The 14,069-nt window shown below is 39.4% G+C and overlaps 1 protein-coding gene across 5 annotated transcripts in view; it reads left to right on the top strand.

The window, feature by feature from the left end:
* The window catches only part of ASCC1 (activating signal cointegrator 1 complex subunit 1), a 103,657-nt gene that overhangs the window by 7,175 nt on the left and 82,413 nt on the right, over window positions 1-14,069 (top strand). For all 5 annotated transcript variants that reach the window (XM_082673381.1, XM_082673380.1, XM_082673383.1 and 2 more), the window contains exons 3-5: window positions 409-508; window positions 4,401-4,498; window positions 9,675-9,853. In XM_082673381.1, coding sequence (XP_082529507.1) covers window positions 409-508; window positions 4,401-4,498; window positions 9,675-9,853 — 377 coding nt within the window. The remainder of the gene's footprint in view (window positions 1-408; window positions 509-4,400; window positions 4,499-9,674; window positions 9,854-14,069) is intronic.

The raw sequence follows: 14,069 nt of genomic DNA, 5'->3' as shown, positions 1-14,069 counted from the left end.
GAAGTGATTTTGTGTTTTAATACTAAAAACCACTGAGTTGTACATTTTAAGAGGATGAGTTTTATGTTACATGAAACACATCTCCAAAAGAAAAAACAGTACAAAAAATTTTACTTTCTTAGCTTTCTGGGAGAAAACAGTTAAATAGTGATATGTAAATACTCCTTTTCCACGGTTCCAAGATTGGAAGATTTAAAATAGTCATGTATTTTTTATTCTTTATTTTTCTTCTAAGAACAGGTCAGAAGGAATATCAGAGCAGTGTTCTGTAGTGTAAAGTGTATGACTGGTTTTTTTGTGTGTGTATTGCTTTTTTTAAACCTTGAGAGTGGTTGGACAGCTGGTGAGAAAGCAGACTGTTGTCCATAGAGCAGCAGCTCTGAGCGAGATGTTACCATTTCTCTACAGGTCTCGTGGAGTGTGCAGAAGAGTCCTGTGAAGGCTATGAGGTGGTGCAGACCCCGCAAGGTTTCCGGTGTACTCTGAAGGCCCCCAGCCTGCTCTACAAGTGAGTGAGGCCCCCGGCAGCTTCATGGGAAGGCATTTCTAGGAAACATAGCAGGAAGTAGATTCTTCTCTTTTCCACACTTATTGCAATGCTTGATTACTAGTGGTAAAATGGTTTAGTGTTTAATGTCCTAGAATTTCTAAGGACTGATTGTAGATCAGTTTCATCATTTCACATATGTCACCAAGTCCTGTTGATTTTGCTTCTTAAATATCTTTTGAATCTACTTATCTCTTTCTTTACAGCCACCCTGCTGCCTTGTCTGTGAATTACTTCAAGTAGCCTACTTACTGGTCTCTCCACATTGATTCTTGCTCTCTCTTCCAATCAGTTCTTCACATTGAGGGCGGAATGATCTTTTTAAAAGGCAAACCTGATTATTTTACTACCTTTGCTTGAAATCCATTAACATCCTTCCTCTGAAGATGGAATTCTCTTCCATTAGAGCAGTGGCCAAAATCTTGAACATGAGTTAGCCAGCCTTGATTTTTCAGTCTCAGTTCACACCACTGTTTCCCTGGCTTCGCACTTAAGCTTAACTGGTTTTCTTCAGTTTTTCACATGTGCCGTGTTCCTTCCTGCCTTTGAGCCTTGGCATATGCTGTTCCCTTTGCCTTTCAATCTCTCCTGTTCCTTAGCTAGTTTTATTCTCCTTCCTTAGGGAAGCTTGCTTTGACACCGACATCCCCACCGCCACATTGATTACCCTACTATACGTTTTCATAACACCCTCTACTTTTCCTTTGTAGCATTTCTCAGTCTTATGTTTATATTTATTTGTGTGCTATTTGATATTTTTCCCACTAGATGGGAAGTTTCTTGAAGGTAGGAATGTGTCCTGTTATTCTCCAATGCTTGTCAAATACTGATGTGCTTTTTCCAGAGTTATCGTTATATGTAAATTGCTTGGAAGCTTTGCCATCCCTTCAGTCTGTGCTTGCTTGCTTGCGTGATGGACCACATTCTGTCTCTTATTAACCACTAATACGGTTAGCTTATGTGGCTGACTGGCTTCTTTTGGGCTTGTGCCTCTGGAGATAGGCTGGTCTGGGAAGTCATAGATTTTTTTTCTGTGTTGTACCAGATGAATAAAGTCTGTCCTTGATCCTCTATGAGAGGAGATCTACAAATATGGAATCATATACCTTTAAGCTCCAAGAGGCAAGTAGTTTCATTTTTGTCAACCTTGAGAATCTTCTGAAACGCCTATTAAGGATGAAATTCTTATGGAATGTGGCTGAATGCGAAACCAGATGTTAATCCTGACAGCTCACTTTTCTCTCAGGTTCTGGTGACATTTTCTTCTAAGAAACATGATTTTAGAAAGTTGTGGCTCAGGTTCCTGATAAAATCAATGCAACATGTCTTCCTTAATGTATATATTTGCTACTGCTAAGGTGTGTAAAGATTCCTTAAATATCTGATTCTAACTTGATGACCTTTTGAATTCTATATATTCTAAGTACTCATTTTGTTCCAGATGACTTGCAATTTAGATTAGGTATTGGTTCTGCTAAATCCTAATTAATAGACAGTATTTACTAGGAAGACTCCTTCCTCCCTTCCTCCTTTCCTGTCTTATTGAGAAACAATTGTCATACAAGGAAGATTTCTTTCTTATGAATCATTTATGTAAGGTTATTTGGATCAAGGAAGAGATTACTTAACCAAAGTAATTTATAATCAAAGCCTAATGGTGATACACGTGTGCACGGACTGGATCTAATACTGTGGTTCTCAACTTCAGGTGCACATTTAAAGCTCCTGGGGAGCTTTAAAAATTCCTGATACCTAGGTGCACCCCAGACCAGTTGAGTCCAAATCTCTGGGAGCTGAACCCAGGCATCATTAGTTTTTGTAGCCCCCCAGGTGATTCCAGTGTGTAGCCAAGATTGAGAACCACTTGATCTGGCAGGAATTTCCACTTATATATTCAATAAAGGAGTCACCCTTTCACTGCATATCTTTTATTGTAGTGAGTGTTTTAGACTTTCCATGTAAACCTCTTTTGGGTCTGGTACTCTTAACTGTAAGGATGCTGTCATGGGCTTAATGAGGATGGCATGGGCTGTACTGAGCTATGTGTCAGTCACTAGGAAGCCCTTTTATATATGATCACATTTAATCCTTAAAACAACCTTATGTTACTTAGGTATTATTCACTCCATTTTTATAAGTGAGGAAATAGGTTTAGAGTGGTTAAATGACTTGCCCAAGGTTTGATTCTAAAGCGTCTTTAACCTCAATCACTTCCCTAAGGTGCCTGGACTATTAATAACACTTTGAGCCAACTACTTAGGGTAAGTTTGTCCACTAGCCACGTGCTAACAAACAGGAGCCTGGTTGAAAGCTCCGCTTGTTGATAAGGCCTGGAAAGGCAAGGGCCTGATGGAGTTGGTGCTGCACAGTCCCTAGCCCAACACAGAGAAAAACCACATTGAAACTGTGGAGTTCTCGTCCTCTTCTAAACATCTTGTTTTATAAAAATCTGGCTTACTACAGTAGACCTTAATGGAAATAACCGGGCTTGGTTATCCCCATGTAAAAAACAAATGCAGAGTTTTAGACATAGTCACCCATGCTGTTGGATACTGTAATTGAAATCATAGAAGCTGAAATACTGTTGATGAAGAAGTTTTATCTCTTAACTTTATGGTCCTGTGATGGTCTCTTAGTGCTTTATAGACTCTGAAACTTTTCTCCTGGGATCCGGCAGTCTCATTTGCTTTAACACATCTAATTACTGTGGGTTTCAGAAGATAACCTTGGATTGTCAGAATTATTTATGCTAGGAGGCCCAGGCAAGTAATGCAAATGAGCCAGCAGATGATTGAGGTGCAGTCAGTGAAAGACAGTAGGGAGGGACAGGGTTTGTGATGAGCTCATATTCCATTTTTAGGAACGTGCTCATGTTCCAGCCTATTTTTGCCATGAGTAGTCAGATCTCCCAATTTTTCAAAAGAACTTAGAAATCTATATTTTTAGGTAAAATTTCCCAATTTTTAGGTGAACTCTCCCAAACAAAACATGCCTATGTGTTTGAATTCAACCTGAGGATTACCTCTTTACTCTCTGTGCTTGAATCTGTCCTGACTGGTGAACCCTGCTCTTTGCTAAGCTCTTTACCTTTATTTAATTAATCAAGGATAATTCCCTTAGGATGAACTCATAATGTAGTTAATTTGCTCTCTAAGAGAACGAGGTTTTCCCCCTTCAAACTGTAGACCCAGTCAAGTGCCCTGTGAGACTGTGCCAGCTTTCCTTTCACTGAACTGCAGACCCAGATTTTGAATATAGTTTTTTATTTATTTATTTATTTTTGGCTGTGTTAGGTCTTTGTTGGTGCCCGCGGGCTTTCTCTACTTGTGGCGAGTGGGGGCTACTTTTCGTTGTGGTGGCTTCTCTTGTTGTGGAGCATGGGCTCTAGGCACGTGGGCTTCAGTAGTTGTGGCGTGTGGGCTTCAGTAGTTGTGGCTCGCGGGCTCTAGAGCCCAGGCTCAGTAGTTGTGGCGCACAGGCTTGGTTGCTCCGCGGCATGTGGGATCTTCCTGGACCAGGGCTCGAACCCGTGTCCCCTGCATTGGCAGGCGGATTCTTAACCACTGCACCACCAGGGAAGTCTCTGAATATAGTTTTGAGAAGCAAGCAGGCATTGAGCATAGTTATTCTTTCTATGTGGTTGAATTGGCTGTAGGATATCATTTTGCCAATGAGTGTAATGCAGTATGTTCTATAAAGCTGTATGATTTGTAATTTCCCCTACAGATACTGAGTTTTTGCTGAAGCACTTTTCTATGAGGGAGTGTCTCTGGCCACGTATGATTTAAACATGATGGAGTTCTTTATTCTTGAACATTTTGATTTACGTTAATTAATTTTCTTTATATTATAGGCATATAGTTGGAAAGAGGGGCGACACTAGGAAGAAACTAGAAGTGGAGACCAAAACTTCCATAAGCATTCCTAAGCCTGGACAAGAAGGAGAAATTGGTGAGACCCAATATGTATGTTATATTTGGAATCACTTGTGTGTGTGTATGGAATAATGTGACCCAACTGAGGTGTTTGGTGACTATATTCTTTATGTGGTTCTGTAGCTATTGGCCTTTTTATATCAGTGTCAGTCTCCCAAATGAAGAAAGGTACTTAACTTGATTAAGTACCTGGGCCTTAATTTTATACTTCACCACGCACTGATGGAATAAAGCTTCCAGATTTTGTTGTGGATGAGGAAATTTCTTTCATGCTTCAGTAGCTTGAAATGAAGTTGTGAATTATTTCAAGTTAGAATTAGAGAAAACCAGTGGGATCAGCAAATTTGAAATAAAGTTCAGACCTTTCCATATTGTTCTCTTGTTTTTACCTTGCTTTGTAGACTAGGAAGGAAATAGTAAGAATAATAATTAAAACAACAACCTGATTCAAATAACTGGTCAGGTGAGGAAGAGTAGTTTAGCAATAGAAATTACGTCAGAAAGTGTCTGTACTAAAGCAACAATGTGAACCAAGGGCATAGGCTTGTGTTGTAAAGTGGCTTTGAGTGAGAGGCACTGGAGGGACAGAATTTTAAAAAACTCATCCTAAAGCAGTAGGACTTCTTCAATGTCGAATAAGTGCAGCAGCCTCCAATAATCCATTTTCCATAATCACTCATAGGTTGTATTAAGTCTTAGGAGAAAAAAATAAGTACTCTTTTCATTTTGTGCTGTGTAAGAATAATCACTGTGGCGGATAAGTAGCAGTTGACTTTAGAGCAGTGCTGTCCAGGAGAACTTCCTGTGATCGTGAACATGTTGTGTATCTGCACTGTCCAGTGCAGGAGCCACTAGCCACACGGGACTGTGATTACTTGAAATGTGGCTAGTGTGACTGAGGAACTGAATTTTAAATACTGCTTCATTCTAATTCATTTAACTTTTAATTTAGCTGTGTGTGGGCTCCTGTTTTGGACAATGAAGTGCTAGAATTTTCCCCAGCCCCTTGGTAACTTCAGCAAACTTTAGCTTTAGGACTTTAATGACTTTTTTTTTTTAATTAATTAATTAATTTTTGGCTGTGTTGGGTCTTCGTTGCTGCATGCGGGCTTTTCTCTAGTTGCGGTGAGCAGCAGGGGCTACTCTTCGTTGCAGTGCACGGGCTTCTCATTGCAGTGGCTTCTCTTGTTGTGGAGCACGGGCTCTAGGCATGCGGGCTTCAGTAGTTGTGGCATGTGGGCTCAGTAGTTGTGGTTCACGGGCTCTAGAGCACAGGCTCGGTAGTTGTGGCACACGGGCTTAGTTGCTTCGCGGCATGTGGGATCTTCCCGGACCAGGGCTCGAACCTGTGTCCCCTGCATTGGCAGGTGGATTCTTAACCACTGTGCCACCAGGGAAGTCCCTAATGACATTTTTGAAGGACTGTCACTGAAATAAATATTTAGAATTACAGTTAAAAAAACTTGGGTCTTGGGGTTCCCTGGTGGCACAGTGGTTGAGAGTCCGCCTGCCGATGCAGGGGCCACGGGTTTGTGCCCCGGTCCGGGAAGATCCCACATGCCGCGGAGCCACTGGGCCCGTGAGCCATGGCCGCGGAGCCTGCGCTCCACAACGGGAGAGGCCACAACAGTGAGGGGCCTGCGTACCGCAAAAAAAAAAAAAAAAAAAAAAAAAACTTGGGTCTTACCTTAAGTGTTAAAGTTCAAGTTACAAATATTGAAGTAATTTTATTAATTGCATTAAAGCTTATTTCTTTTTATTTCCTGATTTAAAAATTAATACATGCTTTCAAAAACAAAAACTTGTAGAAATTATATATCAAGTATAAAGGGAAGTCTCTTGTGTTATGAACCTCAGCCATAATTGCTGTTAATAGTTGAATCTGTTCTGCATTTTTTCTATGCATATAGCAACAGATGGATAATAATTTTTATTTTGGTAAAAATTATAACATGCTATAAATGTAGAGACCTTAGCCATTTTAAGATACTGGAGTCATTCCAAAACTTATTCAGAAAAGGTTAGACAGGTTGTTAAGATTCCATTTTGACTTAGAAAGCACAAATATTTAAGTGTGAAAAATAAGTGTGTCTAATCATTAAAAGTAAGAATTTAGTGGAACTAATTTAACTGAAAAAGAAGAGGATAAACTGGTTATGGTCTTGTAGGGAAGTAAAGTATATAGAAAAATCAAATTTATTGCTTACAGTAAATTGGGTTGTGCTGTGAAATCACGACTGCCGGTGCATTGGTGTGGTATATGCTGTAATTAGTTATTTTCTTTTGCCTCTCCTAAATTAGAGAAACTAGAGAAGAAAATGATCTAGTAGGTTTTAATTTGTCCTCTAGATAAGGATCTGGTCTAGTCTGTTTTGAAGTCTCAGGCAATGGGATGTAAGAAGATGCTTTTAAAGTGTTGTTGTCATTGTAGTTAGGCAATTGGTTTTTTTAAAGTTTCACATCAATGCCTTTAATTGTTTTCTTTCTCTGTATCCCTTATTGTAGTCTTTAGACCCATGCCATGTAAATTCTGGTCCTCTCAGATATAATATTCTAATATTTTAGAATATTTCTAACCTCATCATATTTGCTTTTTAGTAATTGTTTGCTCAACTTTGAATCTTTTTCTGGAAATCAGCCTGAGCACCTTTGACGTGCCCTTTTCAGTTTTCTATGTTAAAAAATGAAAATGTCTTATTAGTCTTATTCTCTACTGAACCACCTTCTTAATGGAAAATAATAAATTTAGCATATTGTACTAAATTTTTACAGAAATAAAACATAAACATGAATTTTAAGCTTCCATCTCCTCCATCCCTTTTCCTTTTATTTTCTCACCATATTTTGTCTCTTGCAGAAATAATTATAATTTCTACTTTCCCTTAATTTTGTCCCAGTTTACCATTGAATCCTCCTTTGTCAGTATTTCTATAGCACATTATTTGAATGCCTGCTAGGATACTTCCCTTCACTGGGCATCTGAGTCTTTTGGATTCTCAAAGGATCCTATTTGAAAATATCAATGATGTCATTAGAAAATATCATATCTCAGCTTCTTACATTTTTTGGTTATTACTTATGTCAGTTTTTTACTTAGGCAAACAGTTTTTAGGCTTTCTGTTAATTCATTCATTCATAGTTTACTTCTTTTCTTAGAAATTTCCATCTTGTTTCTCTACAACGAAATGGGTATGATAATTTCATTCTTATTAAGAAATAGATAGGTTGTTCTTTAGAAAGTTTCAAGTGCTTTAATGGGAAGTATTAAAGAAATAATTCCATTTGTTTGTCCTAACTTCTGCAGTTGCTTGGAAGGAACAAGCTTTGTGGTCTTGAAAGTACATAGCACATTTTGCTATTATTAGAGTTAATACTTCAATATTTTATGTTCAGAAGTCTGTCCTTTCCTCTTTAATAAATAGTCTGTTAAAATGCCAGTTTTGTTCATTGTTCCTATCTTGTGCACCTTTCCTTAGTTTCTGTTTTGGCCCAAGCACTGCCAGTTCTGGAACCTAGAAGTTTAATCTCTGCTTAAACAGAGGTTGTGTAATCCCTAAATGATTTTTTTTCTTTGCAGACAGTGGTGTTAAGGCTTTGTGGCTTTTTCCCCTATTTTCGTTTACATATGTGTAAAGACAGCCCAGACCAAAGAAGACCAAATTATACCAAGGCGTGGAAATTTGATATTCATACATACAATACAGATATAGATAAAACTTTTACTTTAACCTTATATTTTCATACAGTTAGGGTAGGATTGTATATACTGTAGTAGACTCTCTTCTGCTCTTTTACTATAGTGAATCACTAAAAATTCTGCCACAGTATTTTTAAAAATTGAGGTAAAATTTACATGACAGAAAGCTCCACTCTTTTTGTTCTTAACTTTTTATTGTTATTTTAATTTCTGTGTGATATATTGTTCTTTTTTTAAATGGTAGAATATACACAACGTAAAATTTACCATTTAGACCACTTTAAAGTGTTGAATTCAGTGGCATTTAGTATATTTACAGTGTTGTGCAACCTTCACCACTGTCCAGTTCCAGAACATTTTATCACCCAAAAAGAAAACCCCATACCCATTAAGCAATCACTCCCCATTCCTCACTACTCCCCAGCTCTTGGCTACCACTGATCTGCTTTCTGACTCTCTGAATTTGTCTGTTTAGGTATTTACTATATGTGGAAACATACAATACGTGGCCTTTGTGTCTGGCATCTTTAACTTAGCACAATGTTTTCAGGATTGATCCATGTTTTTGCATGTATCAATACTTCCCTCCTTTTTTTTGGCTGAGTAGTATTTCAGTGTATGGAAATACCACATTTTATTTATTCGCTTATTGGTTAATGGACATTTGTGTTTTTCCACCTTTTGGCTCTCGTGAACAGAACTGCTATGAACATTTGTACAGGTTTTAAAATTTTATTTATTTATTTATTTTTGGCTGCATTGTGTCTTCGTTGCTGTGCACAGGCTTTCTCTAGTTGCAGCGAGTGGGGGCTACTCTTCATTGAGGTGTGTGGGCTTCTCATTTCAATGGCTTCTCTTGTTGAAGAGCATGGTCTCTAGGCACATGGGCTTCAGTAGTTGTGGCACGCAGGCTCAGTAGTTGTGGTTCGAGGGCTCTAGAGCACAGGCTTATTAGTTGTGGTGCACAGGCTTAGTTGCTCTGTGGTATGTGGGATCTTCCTGAACCAGGGCTCGAACCCGTGTCCCCTGCATTGGCAGATGGATTCTTAACTGCTGTGCCACCAGGGAAGTCCCTGTACAGGTTTTTTCTTTGAACACCTGTTTTTACTTCCTTTGAGTTTCTATCTAGGAGTGAATTCCTGGGTCACATGGTATTTTTCTGTGTACCTTTTCAAAGAACTGCCAAACTTTTCCATGGCAACTGTACCATTTTACATTCATACCAGCAAGGTATGAGGGATTGCTTGTAGCTTTTGAACTCATTTCTCTACTTCATCAGATGGCCTTGAGGTTATTCTGTTTTTAAACCTCATTCTGCTTAGACTGAATTCATTAACAGCTTTCTTACCCTTGGTACTGTCCCCTGTTCAGAATTATGTACACATTCATGACAATTTTATTCTCCAGAGCTGACAGTTTCAAGAGGTCACCTATTTTACAACCATTTGATGGTCCTTGAGCATTTTAATATTTGCCTTTTTTTTTTTGCTTACAGTAATCACTGGCCAGCATCGAAGTGGTGTAATTTCAGCCCGAACTCGGATTGATGTTCTTTTGCTCACTTTTAGAAGAAAGCAGCCCTTCACTCACTTCCTTGCCTTTTTCCTCAATGAAGCTGAGGTTCAGGAGCGATTTCTGAAGTTCCAGGAGGAAGTACTGGAGAAGTGCTCCATGGTAAGCAGCAAACAGAACAAAACAAAAAGTTAAAGAAAAAAATATAAAGAAGAGTACAAAAATGACTCATAATTCAAACAGTAGAAAGATACAAGCCTCTTCTCCCACTGAAAAAGGGAACCATTTCTAACGGTTTCTTTTAATTCTGAACTGCAAAAAATATATAGACATATAAGCACATAAGTTTCTATGTTACAGAAATATCCTTTAAAGGATGTTGAAGACACAAAGGGATCATCCTAATATCCACACTATTCTGCCCTTTGTGGGTGTATTTTTATGCATTTTAACGCATGTATAGATTTCTGTAGCCACCTACCACAATCAGGATACAGAAGAGCTCTACTCCCCCCAAAAACTTCCTCATGTTGTCTCTTACAGTCACCTCTTCCTCACCCCATACTTTGGCAATCACTGATCTCTTCTTGGTTACTATAGTGTTGTCTTCCTGAGAATGTCATATAAGTGGAATCATACAGTATGTAACCTTTTGAGATTGGTTTTGGCTTTCAGGTTCATCCGAGTTGTGGTATGTTTCACTAATTTGTCCCCTCTCATTAATTTGTTTTCAGTTTTTGGCAGTTATGAATAGAACTACTATAAACATCTGTGTACAGGTTTTTGTGTGAACATAGTTTTCATTTCTTTAAAGTAAATATCCAGGAGTGGGATTGCTGGGATATATGGTAGGTATATGTTTAACTTCATAAGAAACTACCAAACTGTTTCTCAGAGTGCCTGTACTATGCATTCCCATCAACAGCATAAGAGAATTCCAATTGTTCTGCACCCTTGCCAGCATTTGGTGGTGTTGGCATTTTCATTTTAGCCATTCTAATAAGTGTGTAGTGATATGTTATTGTGTTTTTTTTTTTTTTTTTTTGGCTGCATTGGGTCTTTGTTGCTGTGTGTGGGCTTTCTCTAGTTGCAGCGAGCAGGGGCTACTCTTCATTGCAGTGTGCAGGCTTCTCATTGTGGTGGCTTCTCTTGTTGCAGAGCACAGGTTCTAGGTGTGCGGGCTTCACTAGTTGCAGCACTTGGGCTCACTAGTTGAGGCTCGTGGGCTCTAGAACGCAGGCTTGGTAGTTGTGGTGCATGGGCTTAGTTGCTCTGTGGCATGTGGGATCTTCTCGGACCAGGGTTCAAACCCGTGTCCCTTGCATTGGCAGGCAGATGCTTTTTTTTTTTTTTTTTTTTTGCGGTACGCGGACCTTTCACTGTTGTGGCCTCTCCCGTTGTGGAGCGCAGTCTCCGGACGCGCAGGCCCAGCGGCCATGGCTCACGGGCCCAGCCGCTACGCGGCATGTGGGATCCTCCCAGACTGGGCCACGAACCCATGTCCCCTGCATCGGCAGGCGGACTTTCAACCACTGCGCCACCAGGGAAGCCCAGCAGGCGGATTCTTAACCACTCTGCAACCAGGGAAGTCCCTCTTATTGTGGTTTTAATTTGTATTTCTCTAATGGCTAATGATGTTGAACATTTTTTTTAAATGTATTTATTTATTTTTGGCTGTGTTGGGTCTTCATTTCTGTACAAGGGCTTTCTCCAGTTGCAGTGAGCGGGGGCCCCTCTTCATCGCGGTGCACGGGCCTCTCACTGTTGCGGTCTCTTGTTGTGGAGCACAGGCTCCAGACTTGCAGCCTCAGTAGTTGTGGCTCACGGGCCCAGTTGGTCCGCGGCATGTGGGATCCTCCCAGACCAGGGCTCGAACCCGTGTCCCCTGCGTTAGCAGGCGGATTCTCAGCCACTGTGCCACCAGGGAAGCCCTGAACATCTTTTTTAATGTGCCTTTTTGCCATTCTTTTATCTGCTTTGGTGAGGTATTATCTTTTACACAACTTAAAACTGTTTTCTTACTGTTGAGTTTTGAGAGTTCTTTTATATATCTTCTGGATACAAGTCCTTTCAAGGATATGTGATTTCCAGATATTTTCCCCAGTCTGTAGCTTATCTCTTCATTCTCTTATCAGTGACTTTTGCAGAGCAAAAGTTTTAAATTTCGATGAAGTCCAATTTATTAATTTTTCTTTTATGGATTGAACTTTTGATGTCATATATAAGAACTTTTTGCCTAACCCCAAGTCACAAATGTTTTCCCTTAGAATTTTCATGGTTTTGCTTTTTTATATTTAGATCTGTGACCTAGTTAATTTTTGTGTAAGTTGTAAAGTTTAGGTCGGGGTTCATTTTTTTGCATATGGATGTCCATGCTGTGCTTTCTTTTTATTTATTTATTTAAAATTTACTTATTTTATTTATTTTTATTTTTGGCTGCATTGGGTCTTCGTTGGTGCATGCGGGCTTTCTCTAGTTGCTGCGAGCGGGGGCTACTCTTCCTTGCGGTGCGCAGGCTTCTCTTGTTGTGGAGCACAGGCTCTAGGCTCCTGGGCTTCAGTAGTTGTGGCATGCAGCCTTAGTAGTTGTGGCTCACGGGCTCTAGAGCACAGGCTCAGTAGTTGTGTGACACAGGCTTAGTTGCTCTGCGGCATGTGGGATATTCCCAGGCCAGGGCTCGAACCTGTGTTCCCTGCATTGGCAGGCAGATTTTTAACCACTGCGCCACCAGGGAAGCCCCATGCTCTGTTTTCTTAATCTTGTAATAAGGAGAGGAATAAAAGCATGTGGAATAAAATAGAAGTGTGGTTAGTATTTATTTATTTATTTATTTTGGTTCTTGAGACAGATGGACATACATCTGATTCTGGATTCCTCTATCTGTGTAGACTTGAGCAAGTGAACCTCTCCAAATTTTTACAGCCTGCTTTGGAGAGTTGTAGGAAGGATTAAATGAGATAACATATAGTACTCAGCATGGGGCTTGATACAGAATAAGCATTTAATAAATGGTGACTGCTACTCCTGATATTTTTATGGCTGGTTAGGTTAAAATTGTTAGTATTACTTGGAGTATTCAGAGTAGGTGAGTGCTATATTTGATAGCTGTGGGCAAGGTCAGTGAAAATGTTTTTGGTGAAAATTTTTACAAAATCCTTTCTTCCTTCTCTTTTTCCCTTCTCTTGTTTGTCCTGTCCACATTGCTCAAGCTGGGTCCTAGGTTTTAGAATATAGTGAGATATAGGTATGCAGATATAGAAGTATTAGAATCCAAGTACTTTTATGGGACAGGGGGTGACAGTTGGTCAACTTAATTATTTAAGAAGGAGGCTATGATGGTGAGAAGATTCAGACTGGGCAAATGTGAGTAGACAGTATAGAATTGTATAATCTATTTTTAGATGACTTCTTTGGCATTTATGTGCTTGAACAAAGGTACGTTTATAAGTTCAATACACAAATACTATATATATGTGTATGCGTACATATATATGATTAGTAAACCATCAGAATATTACTAATTGTCATTAGTAAACCATCAGTATCTTTTTTCCTCTTAACATTTCATAGCAAGATGATTTCATTCTCAGTGGGAGTGGAGGGTCGGGTAGGAGAAGATCAAGAACGCTGAAGTTATAAAGACACAGATGTAGAGAATGGACTTGAGAACAGGGCGGGGGGAAGGGTAAGCTGGGACGAAGTGAGAGAGTGGCATGCACATATATACACTACCAAATGTAAAATAGATAGCTAGTGGGAAGCAGCCTCATAGCACAGGGAGATCAGCTCGGTGCTTTGTGACCACCTAGAGGGGTGCGTTAGGGAGGGTGGGAGGGAGATGCAAGAGGGAGGGGACATGAGGATATATCTATACATATAGCTGATTCACTTTGTTATACAGTAGCAACTAACAACAATGTAAAGCAATTATACTCCAATAAAGGTGTTTCAAAAAAAAAGCGGAAGTTTCAGTATGGTCTGGTAAATTTTGTGGGGGTGGTGCTGGTAAGTTTTGGAGTTGTTTTGCCTTGTTAATACCACTTAGTGAAGCTCAGTGATTATTTATTTTTTGGAGTATTACAAATACTTGATATTTGACAAGCAGATTATAATAAATTAGCCTTTTTCTTTCTGTGTGTGTGTGTATATGTGTGAACAGTTTCTCAGTTTTCTTTTGGATCCTGACAAGGGCTGACAGGGAGCAAATATTGGAATGATTACTTTAACTCAGCTGGAATGAGATTGGCCACTATGAATGTCATGCTGGCCTTAATCAGTCCAAAGTACTTCCTTCCTGCTTTCAGGGAGACTCCATACTGACATTGTCTTCTTCCTGCTTTTATTTTATTTTATTTTTTATTTATTTATTTTTTTAACA

Source organism: Grampus griseus (genome assembly GCF_964374135.1).
Source record: "Grampus griseus genome assembly, chromosome: 16".
In the NCBI taxonomy this organism is placed as follows: domain Eukaryota; kingdom Metazoa; phylum Chordata; class Mammalia; order Artiodactyla; family Delphinidae; genus Grampus; species Grampus griseus.
This window is presented reverse-complemented; position numbering and strand designations above follow the sequence as displayed.